The following is a 13,093-nucleotide window of genomic DNA, read 5'->3' as shown; positions in this document are numbered from 1 at the left end:
TTTAAATGCCTTGATCTAATGAGGACACAGGAGGTTCACACTTTTTCTCTAATCCCCAAGCCCTTGGCCTCCTTTAATTATAAATAATCAGACTCGAGAGTTGAGAGTTCCACTCTCCACAAAGCCCCGTCTTACCAACAACTACAAGCTACAACTACAATTTTGGTTTATCCTCCAAAGTCCTCCATCGCCTCCTCCTTCCCCACCTCCTCCTTTTCTAGTTTTCTTTCACCAAGAAGTCGCTTAGCTCTCTCCCTCTCTGAGTTTTCCTCCGTCACTCACACTGAAAAGTGAAAATGGGCGGACATTCCCCATGCGCTTCATGCAAGTTGCTACGTCGACGCTGCACCAAGGATTGCCCTTTTGCTCCTTATTTCCCTGCCGATGATCCTCACAAATTTGCCATCGTTCACAAAGTCTTTGGTGCCAGCAACATCAGCAAAATGTTACAGGTTTCTCACTCCGTCCCTCTTTCTTCTTGCATATATACTTAACTGTCCTGATCATTATAGGGATCGGCCTCCAGGTTGCAAGAGTGACGGGTCTTTGATTTGATTGATCATGACTTGCAAAACGTGATTCTTGTCTAAGTTGGTCAACTTTTCATCTGGCTTTGCAGGAGCTTCCAGTTCATCAAAGAGCAGATGCAGTGAGCAGTCTAGTGTACGAGGCAAATGCAAGAGTCAGAGACCCCGTCTATGGCTGTGTGGGAGCAATATCGTACTTGCAAAACCAGGTTTCTGAACTACAAATGCAGCTTGCAGTGGCGCAAGCAGAGATATTCTGCATACAGATGCAACAAGATCCAATGGCCATGCCAACTCCTCAGTTCGATGATGATGATGAAGAATCTTTTCTGCTCCAACACAACCTCCCTCAGTGCCTAAACTTCGCCTCCTCGTCTAGCGATGTCATTCAAGAATCTTTCAAGAAAGAGTCCCCCTTTGGGCGTGACATGGTTTCTTAAACAGTAGCCTGCTGTAGTAATAAATTTATCTTGCAGTTCTTACTTTATACTATCCATTAATTATTATTTGGTCGCATCCTATAGCATATTCTCTGCCTATGTGTGTGTATATTGTACTTGGCGAGAGAAAGAGGGCTACACAACAAAGATAGACTATTAAGTAGCAACCAAAGAAATCACCATTTAGCAGAGGTAGATGTGTCTGAAAACAAGGGTAAGTTGAGGAGTCAACCCCAGCATGTGTGGCAAGTACTAAAATATTTGAACCACCTCTTCTCTCTATTTTTTTGCACATTATAAGTGTACGAATTACGATACGAAATTAATTCATCATGATTTTTTATTTTACTTCTCTATAACGTGTCAACTTTCTCACCTGGCAACAAGAAAAAAATTAAAGAATATTAACCGACTTAGATTTTCGGACAAAATGATTGCATATAACTAATTAAATTTTACACAAATTGTTCGGATATTGTAAATTCATCGCAATTTACATCTTTTGACACGATTCAAATGTTATATATATATATATATATATGCTGGTCGAGTCAAAACTACTTTGTCAAAAGATTTTGTCTTTTCAATGGTTAAATTAATTACTTAATTGCAAAGTAAGTCTTGAGTGTGCTTGAGAGGTTAAGGTTATGATATGATTGCTTGAGATAGATTAGATGACTGCCCTCATCTCTCTTTCGTCCTCTTTTTTCCTTAATATCTATGTTAGACATCTCAGGTGCAATTAAAGTCGATTCTCATATATTGGAGTGGAAATGCAGTCGATTCTCAGCTCCATTATGGAGCCCTTACCAAAAACGAACAGAAAGAAGTACACAAAGGAAATGAAAATCAAATAAAGAAAAAAGAAAAAGAAAAAGAAGAGCTTCTCATATATTGGAGAACATCTCGCAAGTGCAAGAAAATGCTCATGATCTTGTGGGAATTCTCTTAGGTTAGGAGTGGGGTAGGCAAGGAGGTCACGTGTTCTCTAAATCTAAGATTGCTTTGTCGCATGTTTCTATAAACCTATACCTCATTTAATGGGGAAAAAAAAAAAGTCCAGTCATAACGTTCTTTGCTTCTCTCGGCACTAGATGGGAAAACAACAAAGATCAGATATGGGTCTCTCGGCTCTGGATGAGAAAACAACAAGGATCAGATATGGGTCTCTAATAGAAAAGGGACTCTTCAGTTGCTTTTGATCGATTTCGATGTGGAAAGTGTGCGCAAGTCAAACTGGAAAGTTTTCTATCCTCTCCATTAACTCCACTTTTCCTTCACTGGTCGCTTCTTTTAAGAAAGCGTTCTTTTTTTTTTTTTTTTTTTTTTTGGGTTGGGGGGGCGCAAAAAGAAAGCAATACAAAAAATTTTTGAGACTACTGGAGTTCTTTTTACATGGTACCATGATCTTAACCTCGATTTGTCATTTAGTATCATCCACGCTTCCACTTATGAGATATCTAATCGTTGCTCGACAGGATTTTAGGTCTACTTGGCTCTCAAAACTAAAGCAACGCATGAATATTTCGGCCTCTTCCTATCTTTTGATTGATCAAGTGAATCTAATCATTTCATTGGAGTTAGCCAAATCGCAAGTAGAGAGATCTTATAGCAGCGCAGCTTACCTGGTCGTGGTCGTGTAGTCTATTTTTACAGCATCGATCACGGTTCGATTCTTCTAGAATTTAATGCGCTGGCATCCTAAGGGTGGACTCTGTTCAGCCGCAAAGAATTAGTCTGGGTGATTTCAAAAGATCTTATGGTATCTCCGATGTCAGATTTAATGTTGAAATTCCGCTGACAATTAAAAATGAAAAAGAAGTAAAGAGGGGTTAAAAAGCAAAAATCACATTAGTATGCTACAAGCAATAGATGACAAGCAATCTTGGCATTTATACTACAAGATGTGTGGATATCAACATTAAATCGATTATTTCGTTGCAATGAGGATAATATATGGACATTTTACATTTACCTCCATTTAATCACCACAAAAAACAAAACCAAAAAAAAAAAAAATGAAAAGGTTACCTGGACACATTGATCGAACAGGACGAGGATGGGAGCCCTGCTAAGTCCGTGACAAGAGTAGCTTTCTGATTGAAGTGGGGTCAGTAAGGCGGAACTTTGATACTAACAACAGCATAATAGAGTACAAATGTGACTGAATCGGGTTAAATGCATGAAACTTCCAAATTGAGTGGCGGTAGATGGACCCTTTTAGAAGCTATAAGATAGTCAATCAGGAAAACATTTTCAAGCAGAATGCTCAAAAGTACAGAAGAAGTATATAGGAAGACAAGTGGGTGCCCTCCAATTTGAATTTACCCATCGACGTCCGACTAACAGGAAACCCTTTCTTTTCTTTTTTTGTGGGCTCGAGGAAGATAATGCTTCCTAATGGAGGTAGTTTTGGTTGTCTAATCTCCGATTCTATTCTTTTGGTTTCTCTTCTATTTCTCACTTGCCGTTCCTGTTTTTGGCGGGTGTGCTTATGGAGGTCAGGTGACTGTTTTATATTTATTAAATAAAAAATCTATGCTAGGTTTGCCAAAAAAAAAAGAACCAAAGAGGCTCTGGGCATTGGCCTCCTTAAATATATTAATTAAGCTTTGAAAAGCCATGCGAATGAGAATAACGTTCACCGTCTGTTAACAAGAAGCGGCACATGTTCATACTTAACTCTGGTAGATTACTTGAGATATTTTTATTTTAAAAAAATTGTAACATTTTTTTGATATAATATATACGAGATGAAAAGGTAATTAAAAAGTATGTTTATGATGTAAGTAAAATAAATTTATGCAAATAATCCACTATCGAAACAGACTCATAGTTTGTCATCTAATGCTATATTTCACCTTGTGCTGCTTATTCTCGAAGAAAATCACCATAACATGTTCCTAACCAAAAGAAGAAGAAAAAATATTTATTCATCCTATTCTTGAAACGATACAGGCAAATAGCAACTTAAGCGAATGAGCGTCCCTTTTCTACCCTTGTAAATTGAAATGACTAAACCTCATGCTCGAGCTCGGCCTTAAAATAAAGTAGATTAAGAACCTGGAACCTGCTGTAGTGGGTCCCACATTCACGTCAATTCTGCCTTGCACTTGTCAGGCCGTCTCCTTCTAATGTCAGTTCGGCAGAGAAGAGCTGACCCGTCTCGATGGTCAGCTCGGGATAGTCATATGGCAGCCCACCAGGTTGACCGAGCTGAGAATGAATGGGCCTGGTGGGTCGCGCCGCCCGAACTCATCGGAACTAGTTAGCGGAACCCTAGAAGGAGTCCCGCTATGGAAGGCTCCTTGTCCTGCTAGGAAACTACTACCTCCGACTCTATAAATACAACGCATTGTGAAGGTGCTAGGTACGCTATTTCTTTGGAACACATACTCACTTCGATTCCAAGCTTTTATTGACTTGATCGTCGGAGTTGCTCCGGGGAACCAGCCCCGCCGCATCTTTGCTTACAGGTCGGCACGGCCACCCTACCCCCTACCAGCTAGCTCGGCAGAATCACAGTTCAGCTCGGATCTCGTTTTTGGCAGTCGCATCACCTGCAAATCTAGAAAAGGAGAATCTTCTAGCTTTTGGCTGGCCCCATCAAAATTGCAGACCTGAATTATAAATTTGAGGCTTGAAGTAGCAGAAGGCAGAATGAGGTCAGAAATGTAAAATGCTTCCACTTCTGCAACACCAAGAAACTCTGCCACTTCAGCAAGCATTTTGTCAGTTAGCTTGGGATCCACCAGTTTCTGGACATAAATATTAAACATAGGGAATGCAGAGTCTTTCCCATCTTTCAATTGCCACATTAGCTTGACACTAAGTTTCTTGGACCCTTCAGAACCTGAACTCCATTTTATGTATACACCTCCAACAGTCCAAGAGGCAGATGGTGGGAAATCTGAGTTCTGTGAAGGCATATGGACATTTAGATGCCCAAGTACAGCAGAATACTCGGATTGACTAAGAGCAAGCGATGAATTGGGACCATCTGGTTCCAGTTGAGAGCCAGTGACTAGAGGCGTTGCCATGTAGCATACAGCATGAATTTCTGTTAGCGTGTAACCGCCCATTGCAATGCTACTTTCCTGCACGATCCATTCTGGTGCTGCCTCCGCATTCGTAACCCGACGTGGCATTATCACAGAACTAAATTGGCTTGAGAAACGGTTCATCGTAAGCAAAGTGTTTCTCCAGGATGCAAGAAGTATGGATTTTTTGTCTTTCATGGCAGATGAGAACTCAAGCAAAAGTCCTAGAAGAGAGCTGTCATTTGATTTCACCTGAAAAAGTGATACATTCAACAAGCAAATTGACAGCATAGAATTCCATATCCAGGATATACATATAAACTCAGAAGAAATTGCCTGCTTTTGATGTCATCAAACAATTTCATAACCTTATCAGTCTAAACTAATCAAATTTAGAGAAGTTCCATGAGGTCCACATTTTTCCAAATGGAAGTAGCTAAAGTATTAAGGTTTTGGTCCATTTCAAAGTTTAATTATACCTATCATTACTCCCCCTGGTCATTTCATGTTTTCCAATTTCCACCGTTACTTTATGTGAATTCAAAGTAACTCTTATAATAGTAGCTAGAAGTAGATAGATATACTGAATACTCATTCTTTGTCGAATTTTCAGTATCTATTTGCAAGCCCACTTAGCCAAAGAATATGTATACCAAAATTTGTGAACCTTCATCTTATAGCCCCTGGGGGTTTTATGTTCTAGGAATGTGATAAAAACCTAGACTCATATGATTGGTGTTCCATCATTTATAAAAAAAAATCTATTACTTGAACGATTAGGCTTGACAAATCAAATTGCACCGGATAAATAGTTCAAATGCTTTATAAGAAACTTGCATACAAATTAAATAGCTTACAGAGTATGTAAAGTGAACTGGTAAATCTCCCAAAATGAGCTCCCCTTGGAAGAGCCTTGCCTTAAAATAAGCATCACCATCAAGAGTTCCTTTAAATGTGATATTCCCTCCTCCACTGTAAGATGCTTCCTTAAAACTACCATTTCCAAAATATATATTCAACACCAAGTAAGATACTGTTGTCTTGTCAAAACATTATAGACAATAATATTTTCTATTTTCAGCTCTTTGGAAACAAATAAAAGCATATCTAAAAACTAAGGAGCAATCACATTGAATTAAAGAAAGAATGATAGTGGAAGTAAAAGATGAAGTCTTCCTTTACGAAACCAAACATAAATTGTGATTATAAGGTCCGTGGAACTCAAAATGGTTCTTCTTATTTAGAGCAATAATTTTTTAGCTTATGGGATAACAAGTAGAAGGCACGCATCGAAGGAAAAATAAATTATAATGGGAGTAAAACAAATGTCATCCTTTTCGAAAGTGACATGCTTATGTCACTGCAAAACTTACTCGACGGAGACTTGGATGGTATCTGATGCAGAATCTCCAGAGAACTTGAGAAAGGGCTGTGACATGAGAAAATGAGTTTAGCGGAAAAAAAGAAGCAAATAATAATGCCACCATAGAACGGAATGTGGTTCAGAACAGCTTAGTGCATATAATGGATCACCCTTGTTAATTGTATCACATTCAGCGCTTAAAGTTTGGATAACATGCAAACGATAATCAATAGCATGAATTCAACACTCCCCTCTTCCTCCCATCAGCAACTCAACCACACACACAAGCCTGTTTAACTGGTCAAGATCTTTTAGATGGTAAAAGTAAAGGCACTACATAACTAGTGGTTTAGTTTCACCAGATGACAAATATAGAGCAAAGATTCTGAAATTGATCCATTCTAGTACTATGTAAACCTTAACAACTTGTAGCATCTCTTCTAGCACAAGGTTAATGGATAAAACGACATACAAAATCTGTAATAGTATGTTTATTTGCTCGACTATTCAATAGATTAGGTACCTCCATCTGGTAGCATCATATGGATACTCGGAAAAGGCATTAAAAGAAAAAACACGATGAGTGGAAGCATACTTGGAAGCTTTGGGAAGAAATGTTATTCCAAGGAGTGCCTGATACTTGTGCTCCATCAACTGATTTATGGTGGCCATGACCCTGTACAAGGACTTGCATGAGTCGTATTTAAGCAGCAGATTTTTTCTCATAAGCATTGTTATGATATGCAGGAGCCAAGTGACAAACCAATAAACCCTTGCGTGTACAGGATAAGGCAAACTGATCTTAAAGAAGAATGAAAAGGAATAGAAGATGTAGACTTGCTTAATCAATACCTGGTCAAAATTTGAGTAGAATGGAAGTGCTTGGGGGTATTTCAATGAAATTCCCCAAGATTGCTCAACGAGCCCCCACCATCTGCAGAAACAATGATATTATGCAGAAGTTGATTATAAGTAATAGAGAACAAAGGCAGCACATATACATCCAAGTACTTAAACGTGTCTCCTAAAAACAGTATTAATAAGAACTCTTATATACGGTACTCAACCCATTTTTGAGAAAGCAATTGGTTTAAATCTCATATCCTACCATAGACAGTTAATAATGATCATTGTAAACAGATATGCCAAAGAAAGCATAACTTCAATGTAACAACTCTCTGAGTTCAGTAAGTAAATAAGCAAAACAAAAGAAGCGACGAGGAAAGCATGCATGTAACCAGATCAATGAAACATCAAATGAATCAGACTTCGAGGATTCAACAACATGGCATAGTTTCAAAAAACAGAAGCATTTTGTATGAAAATTTTGTTGCTAGCGAGCTATTTGCAAGAAACTGAGTTGACATAGATCAGCTTAGATTTTATAAAAGCACTGAACTACCCAAAATTACTTGCCATGGATATTACAACAAATAAACCTTTGAAAATATTACCAATGAGGCTTACATCCTAAAGGCCATTTAAACTCTAGAATCTTTCTTAGATAATTGAGTCGTACATTTGAAAGATACTTTAAGCAAGTTCAAAGATTACAAATGTAATATTTCTTCCTCTTGTAGGTTCCAATTCATATATCATTTAGATAACCTCGTAGCTGTGTTTAAACTATTCCGAACAATTTATTGTTTCACAAATCACTTTCATAGCTTCTTTTTTCTAGCTGGAGAGTATTATAAGGCACAGAGGAAAAATTTCCGGAGCACCATCAATGAATACCCAAAAAAGAAGTAGATCAATTACAACTAGACAGGAAGCAATTACCTACCGATTTTGAGCAGTTTGAAAATCAGGTGGTTGCTTGGTCTCATAGACCCACCCAGGAGCAAAAATTGCTGCTGACACATCATCATTCTTTATCACATCAAGTGCAACATTTGTCTGTGCAAACAGTTATCAATCAGATGCATAAGAACCTCCTTCCAAAGGTGATGATTACAGATCTTAAATCAGCCTCTAGAAGGGAATTTTCATAATTATTATGTCAAATTGTCAGCTAGAACATGTCTAAAGATTGACAAAGTAACTAAACACACTATTCCACAATTCAATAATTAATATTCATGCTAAAGACAAAACAGAAATTCTGAAAGTGTTAATGTTTATTTCATTAAGAGCACTTCTGTCCACATCAGCACAGGCATAAAACCTATGAACTGGTATGAAAAGATACAAAATGTTGATGAGAAACTATAGGAATTAAGGGAAAAAAATCTAAAAGAAGATCCATAAACCAAGAAGCTCACCCCCCCTCTTTTAATTGGTTAATATTTGACCTAGAGGCTTCATGTGCTTACGTAAGATCGCTTGGAGAACAACAATCCAAAATTTAGTGATGCGCCCGGGGGGGGGGGGAGGAATACTTTGGCAACAAAATGCAAGATCATTTAGCTACCACCCACATTCTGTATCTCGCCTATGTCAGCCCAATAATTGGGGTATTTTAGGAAGTACCATGACTTTGATACAGCTTACCATCGTCCTGGAATAAACAATTTTTGGAACAAAAACATCATGAAAATTGGAGGCACACAGAAGTATAAAATCCTGCAAATAGGATGAACTAACAGGGAAGTTAAAGGATGATCTAGACAGAAAAGGTTGCTAATTTTGACAAAAGCTATTAAAAAGATAATCTTTAATTAGCCATTTTTAAATAACAATTATAGACTAAAAATTGTGTGTCTATAAAGTTGGTGTGGGAGACCATGAAAGTATTGTAACAGTCTAACATTATCTTTTATCTCCATATTGCATAGATTTTTCCCCTTTTTTTATACAGAGCATTCTCTGCAAAGGAGACTTCCAAGAAATTTACCTTCCAACTACATCTACACTAAAATATATGAAATCACACTTGAGCTAAAAACAAAAGGGTTATGTAGCTCTTCTACTTTGCCAGAATTTTGTTGGAATATATCATACATCAAAATGCAGATAAGAGAAAATGCAACATATTTCCATTTATTGCATAGATTAGGATTAGTAACATACCGTCCACTCTCCACCACCATATGTGTTCCTCCCAAAGACATCAATTCCCATATAGACATCAAAACGTCTATCACTAGCAACTGAAGCGGATTCCTTAGGATAAGTTTCCTGCTTGGTAAAGAAGAGTATATTTACCAGAAAACTAAAAAACTGTTATAAATTGAATTGAAGTTCCAGGGGGTAAAGAGAATACCTTCCATGTATAGTTTACAAGTATGCCATCACATAAATCAAAGAAAGGTTTATTCATGTCATTCAACTGATTTTGCCAGTCAAGGTCACCATTAATAGTAACACTGTCATACCTGAAAAAAGTACAGTTGTTAAAATCGTATTTCACCACGTTGCTAAGAAGTAAAAGTAGAGACAGTACTGTGAAATGTAAATGATAAATTTCGTAACACCCACCATATGACTAAAGATGTAGGTAGTGACGAGTGCATGGTCTGGGTTAAATGGCTGACAAACTCTTTCAGATTTGGGATTTGTCCCACATCCAACTCAACCTCCATATTAATCTGAAAATATGAGAAAATGGAGTGATCCAACCTCTGGCAGTTGTTCAAAGAAATAACTTCAGGAACGATGTCTTCTGCCCCTAGCTTATCAAAAAATGTCATCAAATAGAGTAACTAAAAGAGTTTCTTTTACCATGAAACGTCACTTGATGTGTATACAACTATCTAGTATACAATGAAAAGAAATAAGAAAAAATCTGACATAATATTGTTTCTCAAGTTCACGCTACACAATATTTCAAAACTTCCAATGACAAAATGAGTTCAGATAACAGTATATAGATATACTTTTAATTTTTTTACGATATATGTTGCCCAGTGGATGCACCTGACTTTTCTCTTTCATATATTTCCTCAAATTAATCTAAGACAGTTAATCTCAATGCGGCTCTCTTGGAACATTAAGCAATCTCTCTGGAAAAGGAGAGAAGAGAATGTAAGAAAAGGAAAAAGGTCATTGGCAAAATGAGCATCTGTCATCTCTGACTTGTGCCGCTGATTAATGAGCATCAAACACGTCAATGACTAAACATTTAAATTGCCTGCAGATACACACCAGCCATCCATCAAAGCCCAGAGCAACAGCAAGCTCAGTCAAGAGCTCGGCATACATTTGAGCAGACTCCTTTGTGGACAGCAGTTTGTTAGCCATAATTCTCCCTTCCTTCCACTCCATGATGAACGTTCCTAGAACCTTAAATTCCATTACCAAGAATCAGTAAAAGGACAGCAAAAACAACCAAATCACACACAACATTTTTCTGAACCAGCTACTTTTGTCCATCAAGACTCAAAAGGGGAAGCCTGGCACGTTGCAATTAGAATTAATATTAATTACTATTACCTTTTAATAAAGTTTAGGAAGTCTTTGTACAAATTCCAAAGCCATTTTGCAAGTAAATGTACCCAAAAAGAAAAAAAAAACTCCAATATAAAGAGGGTATACATGTACATGCATGAATCTCTACGTATTTTTGTTGGTAAAAATATGTAGTTATGTATCAACAATTTGAAAAAGATAGAGTTGCTTGCGCTAACAATTGTCGGATTATTTCGAGCAATGTCAACAACAATGTATAAGGTGTGCTCTAAGACCCTTACAGACATTTTCTTACAGAAAAACATATAGTGTAACTTTCGGAAAATGTTTGTGGAACCCGCACGAGGTGAAAGACAAAGTGACAGCATCATGTCGTTTAAAAAAAAAAAAATCAGTTAACTTTGGTCATTTTCTTTCATATCATTTTGAAAGAACACGAAAGTTTTTTTTTTTAAAAAGAAAAATGAAAATCATTTCCATCTCTTTCAGAATTACTCCACTTGCTAGCTTCTGAAAAACTAAAAATAAAGAAAAAATCATTTAAAACGTTTCTGACATGACATTTTTTAAATGAATTTTTTTGTCCTTGATATTTAACATAGTAACTTTATGTCCCAAATAAAATCAATTCAAGTCGGTAAAATTTAGACTCAACTTAAGTTTTCCATCATTTTTTATCCTGAATCTAAAACTCTTTGCAGGGGTAAAAAAGTTTTTAGATTTCATTTGTAATTAAACAAATGATGTAATCTATATTTATTTTTGTCCAAAAAAATAGCATCTGACCCAAATCATGTTCATTTTCCGTCCTAAAAATGTGAAATCTAATCCAATCCATGTTTATTTGCCATTGAAAAGAGTTTGAGCTGACCTTTTTTTATACATAAAAGTGATTGAATGTAAGCTACGTAGTAATTAAGTGATTGAAAACTTGTAGTATTGGGACTAAATTTTGTTAAATTAAATTTGTAAAAGATGTAAAATTAATATTTTATAAATGAATGACCCAAAAATTTACTTCGCGAAATGTGGGGATATCTTGAACGATTTTATTTTCCCTACGACGAAGTAAAGTTCTATCCTTAGAGAAGCAATTAAAGATGAAAAGTAGCAGCTACTAGGCTGCCACTCTCTATCCATACTCCACTCAAGAAGAAAGGAGAAAGAAATGAACTCAAAGTACCTTGACACCATGCTTGTGAGCAGTATTGGTCCAGCAAGGAGGAGGCAGAGTAACCAAATAATGAGAAAAGTAAACAAAAACATCCATCAAATACCAATGCCAGATAGCATAGGCATCAGCATTATTCCCTCCTTGTACCCACTTATCATCCGCGTAGCCTCCCTCCATGTCATGACACACCAGCATCCTCCGCCGTTGCGGCAAGGCGGCAGCCGAAGACTGCTGCTGCTGCAGCTTCACTCTGGACTTATTGAAGGGGAAATGGAAGGAGTGGAAGTAGGACCTGGACTGGAGCTCTTCCAGCGTTTTGAGAGGGTAGGAGATTGGAATTGCAGGTTCTTTCGGATCAAACGGCGGAGGATCGGAGTTTGGAACGGATTGAATTTGAGGAGCGTCCTCCGTTACTGGATTTGAATCCATTATAATAGAGATGATGGAGAGGAGAGGGTCTAGAAAGGATTTGAGATAGCTGAGAGTGTGGCGGTGGCGATACCAGAAGCGACGGAGAGTTGGAGTTAAATAGGCGCGAAGGCGAAGAAGCATCGGGGGAGTGGAGGAGGAGGTGGTAAATTACTACTAGTACTATGCGATCCATTAGTGGAGTCTTGGAACTGGGGGGACTGGGAATAAATTTATTTTTTATTTTTTATTTTTCTTGGCGTAGGAGCGACGGCGATGTAAATTTTTCCACTGGGGGATGACCTGGGAATTACAGGGGCCATTCGATGATTGGTGGTAGAATTTGACTTGGATCCCGGTCTTTCCATAGAATTTCGTGTTTCACGTGTACGCTTGATTGAAGCAGCTTCGTCATCCCAAAAGACATCATCAGTTACACTCTCCCGCCATCACCCATGGTCCCAGTGGATCAATCAAATCTGAAACTGTACATAGTTGTTTGGCAAAGGATTTTTTTCTGCGAAGTTTAATTTCTCAAAAATTTTTAAATATATATTTCAAAATATTCAAAAACGCACAAAACCACGACTCTTTTTTCCTTTCTTCTTCTTCCTTCCTCACCTCAACTCACCACCATCTCTGCTGGCATCAGTGACGACGCCTCCCTCTTTTAATTTTTTTTTTCCCTTTCCTTTCCACTTTCCCTCTCCTCTCCTTCCCCCGCCATCTCCTCCCCCACCCCAGCGCAACCAGATCTAATCGTGACCAGGGAGGAAGGAGAGAGAGAGAGA

At 37.7% G+C, this 13,093-nt stretch overlaps 2 protein-coding genes across 2 annotated transcripts; one reads left to right on the top strand and one right to left on the bottom strand.

Annotated features, from left to right (window-relative positions):
- The first annotated feature begins 129 nt into the window (after positions 1-129).
- Positions 130-1,097, top strand: LOC113730313 (LOB domain-containing protein 12-like). The gene is made up of 2 exons (XM_027254934.2): positions 130-452; positions 620-1,097. The coding sequence occupies exons 1-2, from the start codon at positions 297-299 to the stop codon at positions 965-967; spliced, it is 504 nt and encodes a 167-aa protein (XP_027110735.2). The 5' UTR covers positions 130-296; the 3' UTR covers positions 968-1,097.
- A 2,706-nt stretch (positions 1,098-3,803) lies between these two features.
- On the bottom strand, positions 3,804-12,602 carry LOC140036533 (cytosolic endo-beta-N-acetylglucosaminidase 1-like). Its single transcript, XM_072078356.1, has 11 exons — positions 11,904-12,602; positions 10,457-10,594; positions 9,791-9,900; positions 9,576-9,687; positions 9,383-9,490; positions 8,157-8,269; positions 7,223-7,304; positions 6,966-7,046; positions 6,381-6,436; positions 5,865-6,000; positions 3,804-5,259 (listed from the first exon to the last, which is right to left on the bottom strand). The coding sequence occupies exons 1-11, from the start codon at positions 12,444-12,446 to the stop codon at positions 4,459-4,461; spliced, it is 2,280 nt and encodes a 759-aa protein (XP_071934457.1). The 5' UTR covers positions 12,447-12,602; the 3' UTR covers positions 3,804-4,458.
- Between the last annotated feature and the right edge of the window lie 491 nt (positions 12,603-13,093).

This window comes from Coffea arabica, chromosome 2e, assembly GCF_036785885.1.
Source record: "Coffea arabica cultivar ET-39 chromosome 2e, Coffea Arabica ET-39 HiFi, whole genome shotgun sequence".
NCBI classification, from domain to species: Eukaryota; Viridiplantae; Streptophyta; class Magnoliopsida; order Gentianales; family Rubiaceae; genus Coffea; species Coffea arabica.
Note: the sequence above shows the minus strand (reverse complement) of the source record. Positions and strands in the feature narration are given on the sequence as shown.

Excerpts from the sequence above, each read along its gene's own strand:
- LOC113730313 (XM_027254934.2), top strand. The coding sequence starts at position 297 with ATGGGCGGACATTCCCCATGCGCTTCATGCAAGTTGCTACGTCGACGC. Across the intron at positions 453-619 it reads ACATCAGCAAAATGTTACAG|GAGCTTCCAGTTCATCAAAG; the intron begins GTTTCTCACTCC and ends CTGGCTTTGCAG.
- LOC140036533 (XM_072078356.1), bottom strand. The coding sequence starts at position 12,446 with ATGCTTCTTCGCCTTCGCGCCTATTTAACTCCAACTCTCCGTCGCTTC. Across the intron at positions 9,688-9,790 it reads CCTACATCTTTAGTCATATG|GTATGACAGTGTTACTATTA; the intron begins GTGGGTGTTACG and ends TACTTTTTTCAG. Across the intron at positions 8,270-9,382 it reads ATGGTGGTGGAGAGTGGACG|ACAAATGTTGCACTTGATGT; the intron begins GTATGTTACTAA and ends CTGTTTGCACAG.